At 48.7% G+C, this 23,747-nt stretch overlaps 1 protein-coding gene across 2 annotated transcripts in view; it reads left to right on the forward strand.

The window, feature by feature from the left end:
* LOC100077532 (cell migration inducing hyaluronidase 1) overlaps positions 1–23,747 on the forward strand; it is a 105,144-nt gene that overhangs the window by 19,884 nt on the left and 61,513 nt on the right. For both annotated transcript variants that reach the window (XM_039912282.1, XM_029066149.2), the window contains exon 2: positions 21,256–21,360. In XM_039912282.1, the coding sequence (XP_039768216.1) occupies positions 21,303–21,360 (58 nt within the window). In that variant the 5' untranslated portion in view covers positions 21,256–21,302. The remainder of the gene's footprint in view (positions 1–21,255; positions 21,361–23,747) is intronic.

Below are 23,747 nucleotides of genomic sequence, written 5' to 3' on the forward strand. Positions count from 1 at the left end.
CCTGACTAGCTTATATCTAGTCCAGTGCTTTGAACAGTGCCTGGCACTTAAAGTACCATTAAAAAAAAAAAAAGGCTGGAGGTCATCCCAGGGTGGTGGCAGTTCTGGTGGAGTGGGAAGGGGTAGGATCTGGGGATGTTGTTGGGAAGAAACAGTGGGATTTGGCAGTGGATTGGTTGAGAGACAAGTCGGGAATGACCCCTTGGGCTTCTGAGGCCGGGAGGAGGATGGTGGTGGTGCGGTTTAAGCTGGGAAAGTTGGGGGTGGGGAGTGTCTTGGGAGAAAGATGAGGAGTTTGGATTTTGTCCCTTTGACTATGAGGTGCTGACTGGACATCCGGGAGAATGAGATTCTGCCAGGGTGAGTCATCGTGGCTGGTGAGAGGGCAGTGTGATGGATTGACAGACCCTTCCTCCACTGGGATGCAATAGATGCCCTTTGCTGCACTGATGCATCATTACCTGATGTGCCCAGGTGCCATTTTAGTGTCATGTTTTTTGTGTTGCAAGCCTTTTGATGTCTGAATTCTAAGATGCTGGCATCCTCTCTTCCTGATGCCTGAATTCTAACTGCTGCATATCTATCCACCGGGCCATGCTTCTTCTAACTCCTCTTGGATTAGTACTGTTTGACACAAAACAAGTTACTTTTGACAATTTAGGTAAGTACAAGTTCATGTCTCTACACTAAGTAGTGAAGGGTCATTGGGTCATATCCCAAAGGATTTTCTCCCTTATCTGGAAGATAAAGCAACTAATTTGGAGGGATCTTCTATCCAGGATAGCCAACAGCTGACAATGATTTTTCAAAATGGCATGAAAAAAAATAATTGCCTTGCAAAGGCTTCTGCTGATACAATGGGACCTGATTCACTTATTCCATCATATTTATTGGGCACTTATTGTGTGCAGAGCACTTTACTAAGTGCTTGGGAGAGTACAATACAGCAATAGACAGAAACGTTCCCTGCCCACAATGAGTTTACAGTCTAGCAGGATGGGGGGACAGAAATGCAAGTATCTGTAATTTTTATTATTAATAAGTGCTGTGGGGCTAGGAGTGGGGTAAAACTGAGGCAGCAAGTCAAGGTGATGCAGAAGGGAGTGGGAGAAGAGGAAAGGGGGGCTCCTGAAGGAGATGTGCCTCCGATAAGACTTTGAAGAGGGGGAGAGAAACTGTCTGTTGGATTTGAGGAGGGAGGGTGTTCCAGGTCAGGGTCAGGATGTAGGCGAGCAAGGGGTCATTGGTGAGCCAGGTGAGATTGAGGTACAGTAAGAAGGTTAGCATTACAGGAGCAAAGTGTCTGGGTTGTGTTGCCTACTCCTCTTTGTCATAGTAATCTTCATTGAGCACTTACTCTTTGAGGAGCACTGTACTAAATGCTTAGGAGTACCATATACAACGAAGTTGAGAGACATGGTCCCTTCTCACATCAAGTTTGTCAGTCTGGAAGGGAAGCTGTTACTCTGCAGAACACTGTACTAAGCCCTGGGAAAAGATACACAGATGAGAATTAGACATGGTTCCTGACCCTCAGTCTAAGCATGTAAGGGGGAGAGAGCACTGGTGACAGACACATAAGTAATGAAACAATAAAGCCCTAAAGCAACATAAGAGACAAGGACAAACTCAGATATATTTTACTCTCCCAAGCCCCCCCTTCCCCCACCCTGACCCCCAGCCCACCTATCAAAGTAGCTTCATGCTTAGAAGAAAAGTGTGACAGTGGAAAGAGCATAAGCCTGGGAGTCAGCAGGACCTGGGTTCTAATCATGGCTCTGCCAGCTGCTTGCTGTATGACTTTGGGCAAATCATTTCACTTCTCTGTTCCTCAGTTCCCTCAGCTGTTAAAGGGGATGAAATATCTGTTCTCTTTCCTACTTAGATTTGAGCCCCATGCAGGACAGGGCCTGTGTCTGACTTAATTAACTTGTACCTACCCCAGCTTTCAGAACAGTGCTTGACACATAATAAGCTCTTCACAAATACCATGAAGAGCAAAAAAAGTCATCTTTCCCTCCATCTCAGCTTCCAGTGCAGACACAGGTTCCCAGCTCCATTCCCATTTATTAGGCTCAGAGGGGTCAAGGAGCTGCCGCTAGCCTCACAGAGAGGAGCAGAGCAGCATGGCACAGTGGATAGAACATGGGTCTGGTAGTCAGAAGGTCATGGGTTCTAATCCTGACTCTGCCATTTGCCTGCTGTGTGATCTTGGGCAAATCACTTCACTTCTCTGTGCCTCATTGACCTCATCTGTAAAATGGGGATTGAGTCTATGAGCTCCATGTAGGACAGGGACAGTGTCCAACCTGATTTACTTGTATTCACCCCAGTGCTTAGTAGTCATTCAATCATATTTATCGAGTGCTTAAGAGCTTAGTACAGTGGCTGACACATAGTAAGCACTTATATATGGGACTGTCTCTATCTGTTACTGATTTGTACATTCCAAGCGCTTAGTACAGTGCTCTGCACATAGTAAGCGCTCAAATACTAATGAATGAATAATAATAATGATGAATCTGGGGGTCATAGTGCATCAGGGAGCACTCCCCACCTCCCATTCCCCACCCCCAGTTTGGTCTAACTTCCTCCCTGGTTAGGTACTGCTGTCTTGCATGCTGTCACATGTGCTGAACTAGGGGAGGCAAAACAAGGCCTGTTTGTGGAGCAGAGGGCTCTCTCTTGCGTGGCGGCCCACCGCGGACTAGCAAGCTGCCCAAACTCAGGAGGGACCGGAGTCCTGAGGATCTGAGAGCCCAGTGTCCGCCACAGCGGGGATGTCTCGGCCCAAATCTCCCGGGCGCTGGAAGCGCGACTGAAAATTCATCCTCAGAAAAGCGCGCTGCCAAGGTAAACCCAGAGTTCACATCCAAAACAGCTGCCCAAGAACTGGAGCCCTGGTGTTCAGACAGGAGAGACCTTCTCTGAGATGGTCTGAGGGGGCGGCCAGACAGGAAGCTTCCTGCGGGAGAGGGGAGAGGTTGACCTACCAGTTGGGCTTTTGGGGTGCTCTCTTTGAGACGCATCCCCAGGGGGTTTAATCTCTCCTCGAGGCCCGCTTGCTGGGTTCCTGGAAAGCTGGGTCTGGAGGATGGGCTGGGAAAGGAGGCCTGGAGGAGGAGAGAGCTGAGTTCAGGTGGTGCTTGTAAGAGGTGAGGAAATCAGTCCCTCTGTCTTCCCAGAGAAGCAGCAAGGCCTAGTGGATACAGCCCGGGCCTGGAAATCAGAAGGATTTGGGTTTTAATCCCAACTCCACCGCTGGTCTGCTGTGTGACCTTGGGCAAGTCATTTCACTCCTCAAGGCCTCAGTTACCTCATCTATAAAGTGGAGATTGTCTATGAGCCCCACGATCTGATTTGCTTGTATCCACCCCAGCACTTAGAACAGTGTCTGCCACATAATAATAATGATGGTTATTTGTTAAGCACTTTTGATTCATTTGACTAATGGAATGGCAGGTATGTTCTGGTCAGTCAGTCACTTGTACTTATTGAGTGCTTACTGTGGGCAGATCACTGAACTAATACTTGGGAGAGTATAATAGAATGATATAGCAGACACATTCCCTGCCCACAATGAGCTCACAGTCTAGAGATTGTTCTTCTGTCAAGTGAAGACTTGCAGGCTTCTAAATGATATTAATGATAATGCTGGCATTCTGAACAGTAATAAGTGTGGCATATGTTAAGTACTTGCTATGTGTTCTAAGAGCTGGGAAGATACAGATCAGGTCAGACACAGTCCCTGTCCCACAAGGGACTCACAATCTAAGTAGGAGGGGCAACAGGTATTGAATCCCCATTTTATAGATGAGGGGACTGAGGCCCAGAGAAGTGATGAGACTTATCCAAGGCCATTCAGCAGAGAAGTGGTGGAATTGGAATAAGAAACTAGGTGCCTCTGACTCCCGGGCCTGTGCTCTATCCACTAGGCCACACTGCTTCTGCTCAGTCTAAGCATTTGGGAGAACAGGAGTCTTATTGCCATTTTACAGGTAAGGAAAATGAGGCTCAAGACCACCCAAACATCAATTCATCAACTGTATTTACTGAGCATCTACTGAGTGCTAGGGAAAGTTCATGAAAATCAATCAGTGATATTTATTGAGTGCTTACTGGGTGCAGAGCACTGTACTAAGTGTTTGAAAGAGTACAATATAGAGTTGGTAGACACATTTCCTGCAATGAGTTTAGTTTAATTCAATCCTGTTTATTGAGTGCTTACTGTGTGCAGAGCACTGTACTAAGCACTTGGGAGGGTACTCTGCAACAATAAATGGACACATTTGAGTTTACAGTCTAGGGAAGTAAAATAGAGATTGCTCCACCCACAGGGAGGTTACAGTCAAGTGATGGACACTGGATTCCCCCAGTCTTCTGCCAGTCCCTGGGGAGATCCCTCTCTGTCCCCTTTCCCCCAGAAACAGGCTGGTAGCTCCTTGTCATTTGGTTCAGGAGAGTCTCCTCCCAGAGGCCTTCCCTTACTAATCCCTCTTTTCCTCTTCTCCGACTTCCTTCTGCGTTGCCCTGACCTGCTCCCTTTATTCACCTCCCCACCCATCCCTGCCCTAAAGCACTTTAATCCATATCTGTAATTGATTTTATTTATATAAATGTCTGTCTCCCTGTCCGGACCGTAAGCTTTTTGTGGAGAGGGAATGCATCTCTTTATTCATTCATTCATTCATTCAATAGTATTTATTGAGCGCTTACTATGTGCAGAGCACTGTACTAAGCGCTTGGGATGAACAAGTCGGCAACAGATAGAGACAGTCCCTGCCGTTTGACGGGCTTACAGTCTAATCGGGGGAGACGGACAGACAAGAACAATGGCACTAAACAGCGTCAAGGGGAAGAACATCTCGTAAAAACAATGGCAACTAAATAGAATCAAGGCGATGTACAATTTATTGTTGTGCTATACTCTCCCAAATGCTTTGTAGAGTGCTCCGCACACAGTAAACACTCAATAAATATGACTGACTGACTGACTGATTGAATGAGAGTCTCAGGGAGGGACCAGGAAGGGGGTTAGGGGAGAAGGTCCAGGATTCCTTTCTTCTCTGCCTGGGAAAGTGTGGGGGCCTGGTCGGGCGAACAATGGAGACCAAAATAGAAAGAACCTGTTGGCCTTCATGCCGGCTATTGTTATTCAAATCCCCCAGCATCACACCTGTTCCTTCTTTCCTGACCCGGGGGAACAAGTTGGGGGTAGGGGAAGAGGGGCACAAGCCTGGAAGCCTGGCCCAAGGCCGAAAATTACATTCACATTCTGACCAGAGCGCCAAACCAGAATTTTTAATCTCTTTCCCCCATATTTTCAGCTGAGAAGGCAGAGCCCCACCAAAGCTCTGGCCTGTTCTTGTGGTGGATGCAACAGATGCATGGAGGAGCAGTTTAGCCTAGAGGATAGAGCATGGACCTGGGAATCAGAAGGAGCTGGGTTCTACTCCAGATTTGGGCACTAGCTGTAGACCTCAAAATATTTTTGGGGGCTTGAAGGACAGGAGGCATTTTACTTCATTTTTATGGACTCTTCTGTGAATTTAAAGACAAAGTGTGGCTTAGAGAATGGAGCACAGGCTTGGGAGTCAGAAGGACCCGAGTTTTAATCCCTGCTCCAGCAATTGTTTGTTGTTAGACCTTGGGCAAGTTGCTTCACTTCTCTGGGTCTCAATTCCCTCATGTGGAAAATGGGGATTAAGACTGTGAGCCCCATGTGGGACAGGGATTGTGTCTAACCTGTTTACTTTGTATCTAATCTAGTGCTTAGTACGGTGTTTGGCACATTTTTTTTATGGCTTTTATTAAGATCTTACTATGTGCCAAGCACTGTTCTAAGTGCTAGAATAGATATAAAGTAATCAGTTTAGACACAGTTCATGTCCCACATGGGGCTCACAGTCTTAATTCCCTTTTTACAGATGAGGTAACTGAGGCCCAGAGAAGTTCATTCATTCAATAGTATTTATTGAGCGCTTACTATGTGCAGAGCACTGTACTAAGCGCTTGGAATATACAAATCGGTAACAGATAGACAGTCCCTGCCCTTTGATGGGCTTACAGTCTAATCGGGGAAGTGAAATGACTTGCCCAAGGTCACATGGCAGGCACGTAGTGGATCAGTGATTAGAACCCAGGTCTTTCTGATTCTCAGGGACATAAGTGCTTAAACTTAATAATAATAATTATCATTATGCATAGTCTGGCTCGACAGGACCAAGGGGAGAAGCAGCATGGCGGAGTGGATAGAGCACAGACCTGGAAGTCAGAAAGACATGGGTTCTAATTCCAGCACTGTTGCTTATCTGCTGTGTGATCTTGGGCAAGTCACTTCACTTCTCTGGGTCTCAGTAACCTCATCTGTAAAATTGGGTTTGAGACTGTGAGCCCCACATTGGACAGGGACTGTGTCCAACCCAATTTGCCTCTGTCCACCCCAGCACTTAATACAGTACCTCACACATAGAGCTTAACAAATACCATTATTATTATTATTAGGGGGTCTGAGTGGTGATGGAGTGGTCCACACAGGTCATCTGGCTCTGTTGTTGAGGCTGGGCCAGGGGGCTGATGTGGAGGACCACAGAGGATCAGGGGAGCTCCTGAGAGGAGCCACTGTGCTGATCCTCCTCTGCTCCTCATCTCCCCACACCAACCAGCAGGAAATCAGGGAGCTCCCAGTCTCTGGCCCCACCCCTAGTCAATCAGTCATATTTATTGAGTGTTTACTGGGAACAGAACACTCTACCGAGCACCTGGGAGAGGACATTATAACACAGTTGGTAGGCACATTCCCTGCCCACAAAGAGCATTCAGCCTAGAGGGGGAGATAGACATCAATAGAAATAAATTATTGATATTGACATAAGTGCCGTGGGGCTTAGAGGAGGGGAAATAAAGGGTGCAAATCCAAGTGCGGGGTGACGTAAAAGGGAGTGGGAGAAAGGGGAATGAGGGCCTAGTCGGGGAAGGCCCGTTGGAGGAAATGTAGGACTGTCTCTATCTGTTGCCGATTTGTACATTCCAAGCGCTTAGTACAGTGCTCTGCACATAGTAAGCGCTCAATAAATACTATTGAATGAATTGAATGAAATGTACCTTAAAGGAGCAGAGGGCAGTCTGGTGAGGCACTGAGTGAAAGCCAATACAACCAATCTGCTTACTTGTCTCTCCAGACCCACCCTCCTGCACCTTTGGCTCGGCCCAGTCAGTGTGGGCCATGCCATGGGGCACAGGTTGCCAGAAGTCAGTCTATCGTATTTATAATGATAATAATAATTGTGGCATTAGGTGCTTACTATGTGCCAGGCACTGTTCTCCACGTGGGTGGAGACAAGTAAATCAGGTTGGATACAGTCCCTGTCCCACATGGGGCTCAGTTTTAATCCCCGTTTTACAGATGAGGTAATTGAGGCACAGAGTATAATGATGATGATGATATTTGTTAAGTGCTTCCTATGTGCCAGGCACCGAACTAAGCGCTGGGGTAGAAACAAGCAAATCAAGTTGGACACAATTCCTGTCATTCATTCATATTTATTCAGTCATATTTATTGAACACTTACTGTGTGCAGAGCACTGTACTAAGCACTTGGGAGAGTACAATACAACAATTGTATTGTAAACAGTGACCCACTTGGGGCTCACAGTCCCAATCTCCATGTGGGACAGGGTCTGTGTCCAACTTGGTTTGCTTGCATTCATTCATTCATTCATTCATTCATTCATTCGATCGTATTTGAGTGCTTGCTGTGTACTGAACACTAGGGGAAAGTACAACGCAACAATAAACAGAAACATTCCCTGCCCACAACGAGCTTACAGTATAGATGGGTGAAGACAGATGTCAATACAAATCAATCAAATTATAGATTTGCACCTAAGTGCTGTGGGGCTGGGAGGGGGGAAGAGCAAAGGAAGCAAGGCCCTGCTACAAATACCACAGTGATTATTACTACCTCTTCAGCCAGACTTGGGTTCTTATCTCAACCCCAACGCTTCTGTGCTTGGGATAGGGGGACACGAGCGGATGGCTCTGTGCCTTTCTCGCTGACCACCTGCCCCTTCCATGTCATCCTGGCAGCTGCCCTCTTCCTCCAGCTTCTCTAAGTGCTGCTGAGCTCCTGCTGCTGCTGCTGCGGCAGAAAATAGCCAACGCGAAATGCCAGTGTGTGTGGGTGGAGAAGTGGACAGTTGAGTGCTGGCTCCTTTCCCGATTTAGCCTCCTCCACCTCCTTCCAGTTGGCACAAAGCTTCCCCCCGAAATCCGCCCTCCAGGTTTCTCCTTCCGGATTTTCTCAGACTGGAGCCACCTGGCTACCAACTCTCACTGGGCCAGCTGCCTTTCTCCTTAGGGTCAACAGGGCCAGGCAGAAGTAGCATGAATTAGGGGACAGAGCATGGGCTTGGGAGTCGAAAGATTTTGGGTTCTAATCCCAAATCCACTCCTTGCCTGCTGTGTGACCTTGGGGAAGTCACTTCACTTCTCTGGCCCTCAGTTCCCTCATCTGTAAGATGGGAATTAAGACACTGAGCCCCATGTGGGACAGGGACTGTGTCCAATCTGATTAACTTGCATCTACCCCAGTGTTTAGAACAATGCTTGGCACATAGCACCTAACAAATACCATTATTGGCAGGGAATGTGACCGTTTATTGCTGAACTGTACTCTCCCAAGCACTTAGTACAGTGCTCTGCACACAGTAAGTGCTCAATAAGTATGATTGAATCAATGAATAACCGATTATTATTATTCAGTCTTTTCCATCACATTCGTATGCTTGGACCCAGGACCTCTGGCTCCCAAGCCCATGGTTTAATAATAATAGTAATAAGAACAATAATAATAATAATAATGTTGGTATTTGTTAAGCGCTTACTATGTGCCGAGCACTGCTCTAAGCGCTGGGGTAGACACAGGGGAATCAGGTTGTCCCACATGGGGCTCACAGTCTTAATCCCCATTTTACAGATGAGGTAACTGAGGCACCGAGAAGTTAAGTGACTTGCCCAAAGTCACACAGCTGACAAGTGGCCGAGCCAGGATTTGAACCCATGACCTCTGCCTCCAAAGCCCATGCTCTTTCCACTGAGCCACGCTGCTTCTCTAAGTGCTTACCAGGTACTATTCTAAGCACTGGGGTGGTTACAAGCAAACTGGATGCAAACAAATCAAAGTGGACACAGTCCCTGTCCTATATGGGGCTCATAATTTTAATTTTCATTTTACAGATGAGGTAACTGAGGCACAGAGAAATGAAGTGACTTGCCCTGGGTCATGACTTGTCCTGGGTCACAATGCAGACACATGGAGGAGCCTTGATTAGATTCATGGTACTTCTGACTCCCAGGCCCATGCTCTATCCACTATGCCGCACTGCTTTTCAAACAATGATATTTGTTAAGCACTTACTCTGTGCCAAACACTGTACTAAGTTCTGGGGTGGAGTGAAGATACTCAGGGTGGATTCTCCACAGTTGCCTCCCTTGTCTTCCCACAGCCCCCAGGCCTGTCAGATCAGATAACATCCAGGAGTTTCACCAGGTGCCAGAGTCCAAAACACCCAGCAGAGACCAGACCTTCCCCCTGGATAGGGTGGGTAGGGACTTATTATGTACTAAGTGTTCAATTATATTTTTTGAAAGCTTACTCTGTTCAGAGCAGGGTACTAAGCGCTTGGGAAAGTACAGTACAACAATAAACAGTGACATTCCCTGCCCATAATGAGCTCACAGCCTGTCGGTGGTGGCAGGCGTGGGGGAGGGGAGATGGGGGACAGACATAAATACAAATAAAATTATAGATATGGACATGAGTGCGCTAAGGTGGATACAGGCAAATCGGGTTGGACACAGTCCCTGTACCACATGGGGCTCACAATCTTAATCCCCACTGCTAAGTGCTCACTGTGTTCCAGGCACTGTACTAAGCACTAGGGTGGATACAAGTAAAGTTTAGTGACTTCAACAGGCTCCAAGGTATTTTCTTGATGAACTTTGGAAGGGAAGGAGCAAATTGGCCTTGGGGCCAACTTCTGGGTGGATGCCCCCTGGGATATGAAAGGGTTTGGCAGTGAGATTTTGAGTTCTGAATTATTCATTATTTTGGATTATCCATGTTACATGTCCATCTCTTTAAATTCTATATTATAAATTGCTTATTTATCCACATGAATGTCTGTCTTCCCCTCTAGACTGTAAGCTTGTTATGGGCGGGGAACATATCTATTAATTCTGTTCTACTGTGCTCTCCCAAGCACTAAATACAGTGTTCTGCACATAGTAAGTGCTCAATAAATATGATTGATTACTGCTCTTTCTTCTAGCTCCCTGTTACTGGAAGGGACAATAGAGCAGGAACTGAAATAATAATAATTGTGGTATTTAAGTGCTTACTTTGTGCCAAGCACAGTACTCAGTTCTGGGGTAGATACAAGGTAACTGGATTGGACACAGTCCTTGTCCCACATTGGGCTCACAGTCTTAATCCCCATTTTACAGATGAAGTCACTGAGTCACAGAGAAGTGACTTGCCCAAGGTCACACAGTAGACAAGTGGCTGAGGCAAGATTAGAACCCAGGTCCTTCTGACTCCCAGGCCCATGCTTTATCCAATATGCCACGCTGCTTTGCAGTAAAAGAGTTGCAGAAAAAGTTTGAGTCCCTCCCCTCCCCCAAGGAGCGAGGTGCTGCATTGTTTTGGGAGGGGTTATCTGGGGATATGAAGGTTTTAGCGTGCTAACTACTGTGCAAAACGCTCACCACCCTCAAGTTCCAGAGTGTGAGGTTGACCTCCTGTCTGTTTAGACGTAAACCAAAAATGTCATTCTGATTCACTTATCCGACTCCCTCTCTTGGCCCCAGGTGAACCAAGGGGTTTCCTTGTTTGCTGTTCCCGGGTTATTATTCATGATCCCCGGCCTCTGTGCTGCAGAGGGGGAGGAAGCGATGTTTCCACGGAGAATGAGCTACTCACAATGACATAACTGTTCACCCATCTGGAATAGATAACAGGAGTTCAGAAGACAGAATATCAAACGGTGAGCTACGGAACGTACTGGGTCGGCCCCTCAATCTAGCCAAACCCAAATTCCGCCTTTGACAGTGGACCCTGGACCCTCAAGAAGAATCGTGTACTGGTTGCCCCTCTGGTAATTCATCCTCATGATTAGCGATGTTTTGTCCAACACCTTAAACTTTTCCCTCTCAAACAATAATAATAATAATAGTGGTATTTGTTAAGAGCTTACTATGTGCCAGGCACTGTTCTAAGTGCTGGGGTGGATGCAAGCAGATGGGGTTGGACACAGTCCCTGTCCCACATGGGGCTCACAGTCTTAATCCCCATTTTCCAAATGAGGTAATGCAGGTGCAGAAAAGTGAAGTGACTTGCCCACAGTCTCACAGCAGACACGGATTAGAACCCAGATCTTTCTGACTCCCAGGCCCCTCATCTCTCTACACAGACTTTCCCTCCAACGTCCCAACATAGGCTGCTTATTCACATTCATACTTACTGAGCATTTACTGCATGCAGAGCTCTGTACTAAGCGTTTGGAAAGTATAATACAGCAATAAAGAGAGAAATCCCTGCCCACAGAGGGCTTATCATGGGTCTACCTAAGCCTCTCTGGATGCTGGTGGTTTTTTCAGGGGAGAAATATCCTGAAAGAACCGATTCCATGTGCTCAACCTTCCTACCCTTGTCCTTGCAGGGAGAAGAAATATTTCCTTTAGTTTGGTTTGACCTCAGGCCCCAGTGGGTGATTCCTTGTGCTACAGCTGCAAAATTTGATGAACAGTAATTTTGTGTACTACTAGCAGCTGTAGAAGTTAGTAGTTGAGCAGAAGGAGGCATAGTAAGCGTAGTAGAAGCAGAATGGCCTAGTGGATAGAGCATGGGCCTGGGTGTCAGAAGTTCATGTGTTCTAATCCCAGCTCCCACCACCCGTCTGCCATGTGACCGGGCAAGACACTTCACTCCTTTGGGCCTTAGTTACCTCCTCTGTAAAATGGGGGTTAATAATAATGATGGCATTTGTTAAGCGCTTACTATGTGCAATGAACTGTTCTAAGCGCTGGGGAGGATACAAGGTAATCAGGTTGTCCCATGTGGGGCTCACAGTCTTAATGTGCATTTTACCATTGAGGTAACTGAGGCACAGAGAAGTGAAGTGACTTGCCCAAAGTCACACAGCTGACACGTGGCGGATCAGGGATTTGAACCCATGACTCCTGACTCCCCAGCCTGTGCTCTTCCCACTGAGCCTCGCTGGGTTAGGACTGTGAGCCCCACGTGGCATGGGAACTGTGTCCAACCCGATTATCTTGTGTCTACCCCAACATTCAGAACAGTACTTGGCACATAGTAAGTGCTTAAAAAAATGTAATTATTATTAGTAGCAGTAGAAGGAGTAGGAGCAATAATAGTGCTTGTAATTGTAGGAGCAGGAGGAGTAACAGTAGTAATAATAATAGAGTAGAAGGTTAGACCAGAATTCTATCCTTGTTATGTTATAGAATGGTAGTAATCCTGAAGTAGAAGCAGTAGAGAAGCAGCCTGGCTCAGTGGAAAGAGCCCGGGCTTGGGAGTCAGAGGTCATGGGTTCTAATCCTGGCTCTGCCGCTTGCCAGCTGTGTGACTTCGGGCAACTTACTTCACTTCTCTGGGCCTCAGTTACCTCAGCTGGAAAATGGGGATTAAGACTGTGAGTCCCACGTGGGACAACCTGATCACCTTGTATCTCCCTCAGCGCTTAAAACAGTGCTTGGCACAGAGTAAGTGCTTAACAAATACCGCCATTATTATTAGTAGTAGTAATAGAAGTATAAGTAGTAATAGCAGTAAGAGTAACACTTTTTATGTTACTTATTCAGTGCTTACTATGGGCTAGACATTGGACTAAGAGCTGGAGGAGATAGACGAGGGCTAATGAAAGTGTAAATAAGTTCCCACTTAGCAGCCCTTCCACTCAGTCAATTGGTGGTATTTACTGAACGCTTACTGCACTGATCATTTGGAAGAACACAGTAAAGTTGGTAGATGTGAGAAGCAGCATGGCCTAGTGGATAGATCACGGGCCTGGGAATCAGAAGGACCCGGGGTCTAATTCCAGCTCTGCCACTTGTCTGCTGTGTGACCTTGGGCAAGTCACTTCAATTCTCTAGGCCTCAGTTACTCCATCTGTAAAATGGGAATTAAGGGTGTGAGTCCCAGGCGGGACCCGGATTATGTCCAACCCGATTAGCTCGTAACTACCCCAGCATTTAAAACAGTAATAATAATGTTGGTATTAAGTGCTTACTATGTGCAGAGCACTGTTCTAAGCGCTGGAGTAGATACAGGGTCATCAGGTTGTCCCACATGAGGCTCACAGTCTTAATCCCCATTTTACAGATGAGGTAACTGAGGCACAGAGAAGTGAAGTGACTTGCCCACAGTCACACAGCTGACAAGTGGCAGAGCCGAGATTCGAACTCATGACCTCTGACTCCCAAGACCGTGCTCTTCCCACTGAGCCACGCTGTCGGAACATAGTGAGCACTTAACAAATACCATAAAAAAGTTATCCCTGCCTTCGAGTAGCTTCCAACTTTCACAGTCTTGAATGAGACTGAGCCCCATATGGGACAGGGACTGTGTTCAACTCTATCTGATTGTATCCACCCAGTGCTTAGTACAGTGTCTGACACAAAGTGCTTAACAAATACCACAATTATGATTATTATCATTATTATTATTATTTTCCCTTCTCAGGCTGGGTCTCTTGGGTCTACTCTGTCCCTTCGCCAGCTCTGTCTTGACCTCCCTTAGTTACAGGGGCCAGAACCAGACCGGAGATACAGAGAACTGCCAAACAGGGCCTTTGGTTATCAATTGAGTGATCTGGGGCAAATCACTTCACTTCTTTGGGCCTCATCTGGAAAACAGGGATTGAGACTGTGATCCTCATGTGGGACAGGGACTGTGTCCAGCCTGATTTGCTTATATCCACTCTAGAGCTTAATACAGTGTCTGGCCCATAGTAAGCGCTTAATAAATATACCCCAATTATGACTGTTTAGTTTCCAAGCCCCAGTGTGGGCCAGCTTGGAAACTGGTGAGCTAGTTTTCCCCAGATGGTTTTATCCCTGGTAAAAATCTTAGGAATCTGAATTCCCCAGCCCCATCCAGCGGCAGAGAGCAGGGAGGGGGTCACCCACTTCTGGGAGCGGGAACCACAGAGAAGTTGCCCCCTGCCCAACCTGCCCTTCCGTTCACCTTCCCAAGGCAACACTGCCAGGATAACCTTACAAAGGGCCGCCTAATTTTCCAATTCTGAAAAGAGGCCTTTCTTCTCCCTGTTGCCAGTTGATTTTTGTTTTTCTGGAAAGATATCGGGCCGCGCTGTGCCAGGTTAGTGGATTTTCCAGGCAGCTGGTGACAAGCTCTCCTCCCTTTCTGCCTGTCTGCCCGCCCAACCGGGGTGCAGGGGAGGATGCCGGTGCTCCCCAAGGTGGGGTCTGAGAAGGGAGGGGGACCTTTGTCCCCCACATTCCTTCAGGGTTCCTCACTCAGCAAACACCCAGGGCAGCCGCGGGAGCCACAGTTAGCTGGCAGAGCGGGCGGGCCGGTCCGGCAGAGGCAGGGCTTTGAGGCTGTCTCCAGGCAACTCCTGCTTTTGCACCTGGATCGAATCTCCCGCAGGGAAGCGTTTGTGGATTTTTAGCTAGGAGGGGCTGATTTCCGTGGGCGGGCGGCTTTGTGTCCAGCCCGGGGCACTGGGTTCTCAGAGAACTTTGCTGACTGCGCTACTGCCTGGTTAGAGGCCGTTTCCCTGATGTTTCTCTGCTCAACTGAGGTGGGGCGGAGGTGGTTTCCTCACAGACGTTGAGGCTCCTGGGGCGAATATCCTTGCAGCCAGAAGGGTCGACACACCACCTGTTTTAGGCTGGGGTTTCTCACACACACACTCAAACACTGACACACACATGTGCACACAAATGGATGCACACTTGCTCAGACATAGACATACATTCTTTTGCACACCTTTTTTTGTTCTCTGTGGCATTTAAGTGCTTACCATGTGCCAGGAACTGGACTAAGCACTGGATAGACACAAAATAATCAGGTTGGACTTAGTCCCATGTCACCCGGGGCTCAGAGTCTTAATCCCCATTTTACAGATAAGGTCACTGAGGCCCAGAGGAGTCAAGTGACTTACCCATGGTCACCCAGCAGAGAAGTTCTAGAGCTGTGATAAGAATCCAGGTCCTTCTGACTCCCAGGCCTTTGTTCTATCCACTTGGCATGCTGCTTCTCAGACACACACACACACACACACACACAGAGTCAATCTCATTTGTACTCACACGTAATAATAATGAGAATGGTATTTGTTAAGTGCTTACTATGTGCCAAGCATTGTTCTAAGCACTGGGGTAGATACAAGTTATTCAGATTGGACACAGTCCCTATCCCACATGGGGCTCACAGTCTTAAACTCCCTTTTACAGATGAGGTAACTGAAGCCCAAAGGAGTGAATTGACTTACCCCAGGTGATCCAGCAGACAAGTGGTGGAGCTGGGATTAGAACCCAGGTCCATTTGACTCCCAGGCCTGTGCTCTGTCCACTAAGCCATGCTGCTTCTCACCGACACAAGCACACTTTCAATCACATTTCATTCATTAATTAATTCAATTATATTTATTGAGCACTTACTGTGTGCAGAGCACTGTACTGAGCGCTTGGAATGTACAATTTGCACTCTCACACTAGTGGGCACACCACACAGACACACACTCACACAGACACACACACACACTTTCATGCCTCACCCTTACTGAGTTTGCTTGGGCTCAGCTACAAGGACTGGGACAGGAAGACACTCCCTTACCCCCTCCCCTCCCCTTCTTCTCTTTGGGCCCAAAGCAGCAGAGCTGGGAGGATAAAAGGACTTGTGGTGCTCTTGAGGTAGAGGGTTTCCGAGGTTTCAGGGAGAGTGTGGCGACAGAGAGAAGCAGGACCCCTGGCCCTGGGTCACATGAGTGACCCAGGGCTCCCCGGCCTCCAATCCCCCCTCAACCAGTCTGTTAGTGGGCCTTCTCTCCTCACACCTGAGCTCTCTTCGATCAGCCCTCCCTTTCAGGGCTATTGACGCTCCTTAGCGAGGCACCCAGCTCCAACCCCGGTTCCTGCCCCTGCCTCTACCCCTGCCCCTAACCTCGCTCCTGCCCCTCTGATCCTCAGGAAGAAACATGGTGCCGTGGATAGAGCACGGGCCTGGGAGTCAGAAGGTCATGGATTCTAATCCCGGCTCTGCCACTTGTCTACCGTTTGATCTTGGGCAAGTTACTTCACTTCTCTTGGCCTCAGTCACCTCATCTGTAAAATGGGGGTTGAGACTGTGAGCCCCATGTGGAACAACTGGATTTGCTCGTGTCAACCCAGGGCTTAGTACAGTGCCTGGCACACAGTGAACATTTAACAAATGCCACAATTATTGTTGTTATTATTATTACTTTCCTACCCCTAACCCTGCTCATACCCTATCCCCTACCTCTAATCCTACCCCACCTGCTGGGTTTGGGACCTCGGTTGAACTGGAGGATCGGGAAAATTCCAAAGTCTTAGCTATAGTTCAATGCGGCATTTCATCTGCTGACCTTTAGACTCATCAGCTCATTCTGGGCAGGGAACATGTCCCCTAATTCTGTCGAATTGTACTCTCCCAAGCGCTTAGTACAGTGCTCCACACTTAAGTGCTCAATAAATACCACTGATTGATTGATAGCCCAGCAGAAGCCTGGCGGAACCCGGGACCCAGGCTTAGCAACTATCTCAAGGGGCAGATTATCTTGCCTTGATCAGAGAGCCAGAAGGAAGACCGGTCTGCCGGTCGGACAGTGGCCATCTGAGCTCCGACCATCTGGACAGAGCTCCAGTGAGAGCTGGCGGGCCTTCCTCTTCCTTTGGCCAGATTCTACACAGCAACTGTGCTCTGAGGGGAGGAAAAAGTTAGTTCAATTCTAATTTTCTCTGGCTCCCAGAGTCACTAGGTGGGCCGATTGGTTCTCTGGGCGTCCCCCCTCTGGCCCCGGGTCCTGAACGAGCCTCTTCAGAAGCTCTGCTAATCACCAGAAGCTGGGACTACTGTCCCTCCCACTGTGCTCTCCAACCTCTTTGAGGCTGCATGACGGGGTTTGGAACCATTCCTGGAACCTGGTTCCCCAGATAATAATCATTATTGTGGTATTAGTCAGACAATTGTATTTATTGAGAGCTTACCGTTTACAGAGCGCTGTACTAAGCGCTTGGGAGAGGACAGTATAACAATAAACAGACACATTCCCTGCCCACAATAAGCTTATGGTCTAGAGGAATTTGTTAAACACTTACTATGTGCCAGGCACTGTACACAGCGTTGGGATAGACACCAGGTAATTGAGTTGGACACAGTTCCCATCCCACATAGGGCTTCCAATCTCAATCCCTATTTTCCAGATGAGATAACTGAGGCACAGAGAAGTGAAGCGACTTGCCCAAGGTCACAAAGCAGACAAGTGGCAGAACTGGGATTAGAACCAAGGTCCTTCTGACTCCCAGGCCCATATTCTATCCACTAGGCCATACTTCCTTGTCTCTTGTTCCTTCTCTGTTCCATCTCTGCTTCATCTCAGATGTCACCAATCTACCACGCATCAACCTCTTCTAAATATTGCCTGTCGAACCCCCCCTCCACTGTGGGAAAACTCTTTCACCTTACATCTGTTTCTGGCCTGCTTCACCCGACTTTCTCCCCATCACGCCATCACTGAGACTTTCCAGTTTCATCTCCCTTGCCCTTTGAGTTATGTATCCCAGTGGTGTTCTACCCCAACACACCCACCACCATCCTAGGATCCTTGGCTAGTCTGGAGTGGATTAGGATCACTGGAGAGGGAAAGAGAGGGAGCTCAGCAGAAGCAGCATGACCTAGTGGAAACAGCATGGGCCTGGAAGTCAGAGGACTTGGGTTCTAATTCCGGCTCTGATCATTGCTTGCTGTTTGACCTGGGTCGTCACTTCATTTCTCTGTTCCTCAGTTTCTTCAACTGGAAAATGGGGATTCAATAGCAGTTCTCCCTCCTACTTAGGTTGTTGAGCCCCATGCAGGACAGGGACTGTGTCTGATCTAATTAACTAGTATCTTCCCCAGGGCTTAGAATAATGTTTGACACATAGTAAGTGCTTAACAAATACCATTTAAAAAAAAATCAGAATCCTGGCTCTCACCTGACGGCACTGTCTCTCCTGGATCTCGCTCCTGAGGGGGTCTAACCTGCCCATGACACATAGGAAGCACTTAATAAATACCACAAAAAAGTGTTTACTATGTGCCAGCCATTGTACTAAGTTCCGAGGTCAATGCAAGATTGACCGATGCAAGATGCAGGTTGGACCCAGTCTCTGTCCCACATGAGATTCACAATCCCCATTTTACAGCAAGGTAACTGAGGGCCAGAGAGGCAAAATGACTTGCCCACTGTCACACAGCAGACAGGTGATGGAGGCAGGATCAGAACCCAGGTCCTTCTGACTCCCAGGCCTGGGTACTATCCACTTGACCACACTGCTTCTCCTTCCCAAACCTCATCTCTCCAGAGGGCAACTTTCATGACCCAGGGGTTACACCCCTTCTCTTGGACTGCTGGGGCTACTGAGGTGGCTCACCTTCCATTTTCCAGAATAAGAAACCTGGTCCCCAGTTGCTGGACTAGGTTGGGGTGGTACCAGTGACCTCCCACGCCCCTCAGTCATGGGGTGCTTCAGCCAGAGCCAGCGGGGTCCATGGCTGGAGAGGCTGTGGTTGCCTGTGCCATCTCTGAGATGTGGCTCATCCTTTATTTTGTCTTCCTTCCAGGTGGCAGTCAGCGGGGAAGAAAGGCTCTCCCCTCTTCATACATGTCCTGGGACCTGGAACCCTGGAGAAAAATGTCCAAGGTGCCCTATACGGGGCTGAGGGGAATCCCTGACAACTTGACACTTCTAAGACAGACAGAGGCCAGAGACGTACCACTTGCTAGAGCTTTGATGGCGGGAAGCAGCTGCCAGAAGCAATGTGGGAGCTGTGGACAACCACCGCCTCTCCTCATGGACAGTCCTCAAGCCGCCGGTCTTTGGACGATGAGAGGGCAGGCACACCCAATCCTCCCCGGGCCCACCCAGGTCCCTCTCCCCCTTCACCTCAGCTCCCCCCGGGGCTCCAGAGCCATCTCCAAAGGCAGTCTTCTCACTGGAAGACGGAGCCCGCTCTGACAGGATTGTGAAATCTCCTCATTGGGTGGGGAGTTCGGGCCGAGCCCGAAGATGCAGAAGTGTTGTGAGACGAGTCCTTATGGCTCAGGACTCAACGGCAATCTGTGTTTGACCCTGGCCCCTGGCGGCCCCTCTACACACTACCACATCCTTCCTCCGGCCTGGGGTGAGGCAGGTCGACCCTTCCTACACATCCCTAAGGCCCAGCTTCCCGCACCCCCAGTCCCGGTTCCCAGGATCTGATCTGCGTCCTGTTGGCTCCCCTCTGGATTCTGGGAAGCGGGGCCTAGATGGAAGGCCCTGGAGAAGGATTACTCGATGAGCAGAGGGACTGGTCTTCACCCATCGCCACCAGATGGTTTTTGTTGCCAGCTGCCCCCGCTCTCCGACCCGGACGAAGCTAAAAACTTCCCAGTTCCCGGGATGGGGATCTGGCCACATTCCATCCCATCCGGAGCAGCGGAGGGTCTCGGCAGCTTCGGGATGTGGGTTCAGTGCAGGAAGACAATTGCTTTATTCTTTGTGGGCCACCAGCCTCTCCACTACCCTTCAGAAGGACAACAAGGGGCTTCTCAGATGGAGATTTGGGAGTTTTTTCCAAGTGCTTTGTGGCACATAGGTGCCCTGCAACCTCTCACTGCCCAGACAGTTCCCAGGATGCAGGAGTCCGACCCTCTGGTTATGGATGCCGCCTGCATAAGAGGGAGTGAGGCCAGCAGGCAGCCTGAATAGCTCTGTCCCAGTCCAGCCTTGGAAAGCAAGGCTCCGCTTCAGGGAGAGATGGGGGAACGTCCTCCCTGACCCCCTACCCATAGTGCTTCATCCTGGCTGTCCAGGGAGTGTCTGTGCACCTATCCCACCAGCCCCCAGGATGGATTCCCACTGTAGAGAACATTGTGGCCTAAAAGATAAAGTCCAGGCCAGGGAGTCAGTAGGACCTGGGTTTTAATCCCTACTCCGTCACTTGTCTGCTGTGTGACCTTAGGCAAGTTGCTTCACTTCTCTGGGCCTCTGACCTCATCTGTAAAATGGCAGTTAATGCTGTGAGACCCATGTGGGACTTGGACTGTGTCCCGCCTGATTGGATTGTATCTATCCCAGCTTAGAACAGTGCCTCGCATATAGTAAGCACTTAAAAATATATATATATATATGTAGGAGGGACAGGGTTCAAAGGCAGTGGGCTAGTTGTGGAGTGTAGGCAGCGGCAACGCAAGGTTTTCACTGAGCAGGTCCAGGGGTTGACGGCTCCTGAGCCACCGTCCTCGCCCTGAAGGAGTCATCATGCCAGTGGTCCTTGAACTAAGATCTTGACCTGCCTTGGACCAAAGAGAAGAAAAAGAAGGTTATTGAACTCTCCTCCGCTGCCGCTGGGCCAGGGAGAAGAGGTGCAGTCTGCCACTCTAGGGATGCCTGGCTGACACTCCAGAAGGAGTGTGGGACCAAGATCTACTCCAGCAGCTCATCATGTAGAGGCTCCTCCTTCCTTCTCTGTACCTGGACTCAGGAGAGCCTCATTCTGGGGAAACTCCATCCTTAGAACTCAGGGACGTGAGCCCCAGGACTGAATGAGAACAGATGCCTCATGGCTCAGTTCCGGAAGCTCCCAGCCTCCAGCTTTTGAACAGGAGCAGCCGCCTCCTCCCCAGCCCAGCCCGAGGGGCCGGGTCCCGGGGAGGAGAATTCATCGGGCCAACCTCAAGTTTCGTGATGGTGACCTCGACGTCCAAGTGTGGGAGAGAGAACGAATGTTCCGTGTCCATTCAGTCATTCCGTGGGCCTCATCTCTGTGTCTGAGTCCTTCCTTTCTTCTGTCCTTCTTGAGCCTTTGACTCTTGACTGGAGCCTTCCGAGGGGATGGGTGGGGCCAACTTCCTGGCCCAGTTTCAGGGGATGGGGAGGGGCCTGGTATGGAGGAAGGGTTGATCTGCAGGACCCCAGTTCTGATGGAGTATGCTCTGTGACTTCAGGATCTGTGTCCTGTGACCCGGGCCACTGAAGAGCTGTTGCTGGCAGGATGGCCTTCATCATCCAGATGGTTTCCTTTCTCTTCCTCGTGTCCTTGGCAGCTCCCGGTGAGTGTCTTCCGGTCCTGGAGGAGTCAGGAAGAAAGCAATGATGGAGGCTGGTGGAGGGCCATGAGAGAGGTTTTCTCTGTTCCCTCCTCTCCTGGGGGTCCATGGTCAGCGTCAGCTCCCTCTAGACTGTAAATCCCTAGTGGGCAGCGGAACATGTCTACCAACTCTGTTATATTGTTCTCTCCCAAGGATTTAGTGCTCTGTACACAGTAAGCGCTCAATGAATACCATTGATTGATTTGAAACAGTGTGGCTTAAGTGGATAGAGCCCGGGCCTAGGAGTCAGAAGGACCTGGTTTCTAATCCCAGCTCTTCCACTTGTCTGCTATGTGACCTTTAAAGATGGGGGAAAAGAGGGCTTAATCAGGGAAGCCCTCTTGGAGGAGATATAAACTTAATAAGGCTTTGAAGGTGGGGAGAGTGGTGGTCTGGGGTATATGGACAGGAAAGGAGTTCCAGGCCAGAGGAAGGGGAAATGGGTCAGTGGCGAGTTAGAGGAGATTGGGACCCAATGAATAAGGTGATGCTGGAAGAGTGGAGTATATGGGCTGGGCTGGAGTAGGAGGTCAACGAGGTGAGGTAGGAGGGGTTGAGCTGACTGAGTGCCTTAAACCCAGTGGTAAAGTTTGTTTGATGCAGAGGTGGAAGGACAACCACTGGACTTTCTTGAGTCAGTCATTTGTATTTATTTAGCACTTACTCTGTGCAGGTCACTGTACTAAGCTCTTGGGAGAGTACAATAGAATAATAAAACAGACACATTCCCAGGAGTGGGGAGATGTGGACTGAACCGTTTTTTAGAAAAATGATCATGAAAGCAGAGTGAAGTATGCAGCAGAGTGGGGAGAGGCAGGAGGCGGGAAGTCAGAAAGGAGAGTGATGCAGCAGTCAAGGCAGGAAAGGATAATCAGTCAACTGTACTTATTGAGCGCTTACCATGTGCAGAACACTGTACTAAGCGCTTGGGAGAGTACATTACAATAGAGTTGGTAGACACATTCCCCATCCACAACAAGCTTAGAGTCTAGAGGATTAGTGCTTGGTAGCAGAACTGTTTGGCTAGACAACTACGGGTGGATTTTAGTCCAAGCGCTTAGTACGATGCTTTACACAAAGTAGGTGCTCAATAAATAGAGTTGATGATGATGAAGGTACAAGACGATACAGGACAATACAGTGATAAGAGCTTAGTACAGTGCTTTGTACACAGTAAACTCAATAAATACGAATGAATGAAAGAATGAATGATTGGTGCTTTCTCGGTGCTGAGATGGGCATTAGCATTCGATTGGGCTCTGCCTGGGTGGGCTTAGAGTGTTCCCAAGCTGGGAGAGGCTCTCTCCTGGGATGAAACTAGAGAGGATGGAGCGGCTTCCAGTGCAGGAATGTGCCGGCCAACTGGCTTTATTCCCCGCTCTGCCGTGCTCGGCCACCAGTTAATGTTTGTCAGTCATTCAGTCAATCGTATTTAACTGAGTGCTTACTGTGTGCAGAGCATGGTACTAAGCGCTTGGGAGAGTACAATATAACAGTAAACAGACACTTTCCCTACCCCCATGAGCTTACACTCTAAAGGGGGAGGAAAGACATTAATATAAATGAATAAATTACATATATGGACATAAGTGTGGTGGGACTGAGAGTGGAGGTGAATAAAAGGAGCAGGTCTTTCATTCATTTGTATTTATTTGAGCTCTTACTGTGTGCAGAACACTACTAAGTGCTTGGGAGAGTACAATACAACAATAAACAGACACATTCCCTGCCCACAGTGAGCTTACAGTCTAGACGGGGGAAACAGACATTAATCTAAATAAATTAATACAGATGTGGACATGAGTGCTGTGGAGCTGGGAAGGGGGAAGCAAGTCAAGGCCATGCAGAAGGGAGTGGGAGAAGAAAGGGAGGGCTCAGTCAGGGAAGGCCTCCTGGAGAAGATGTGCCTTCAATTAGGCTTTGAATGGGGGGAGAGTAATTGTCGGATACGAGGAGGGAGGGTCTTCCAGGCCAGTGGAAGGACGTGGGTGAGGGATCAGCGGTGAGGCAGAAGAGATTGAGGCAGAGAAGGTTAGGATTAAGGTTATCATAGGAGACTAACAAGGTGAGGTAGCAAGGGGCAAGGTGGTGGATGGCTTTAAAGCCAATGGGGAGGAGTTTTTGTTTGATGTGGAGGTAGATGGGCAATCACTGGAGTTTTTTTGAGGAGTGGGAATCCATGTCCTGAAGGTTTTTGAAGAAAAATGATCTGGATAGCAGAATGAAGTATGAACTAGAGTGGGGAGAGGCAGGAGGCTGGAGGTCAGTAAGGAGACTGATGTAGTAATCGAGGTGGGAGAGGATGAGCGATTGGATTAACGTGGTAGCTTGTTTGGATGGAGAGGAAG

This window comes from Ornithorhynchus anatinus, chromosome 5 (assembly GCF_004115215.2).
Source record: "Ornithorhynchus anatinus isolate Pmale09 chromosome 5, mOrnAna1.pri.v4, whole genome shotgun sequence".
NCBI lineage: Eukaryota > Metazoa > Chordata > Mammalia > Monotremata > Ornithorhynchidae > Ornithorhynchus > Ornithorhynchus anatinus.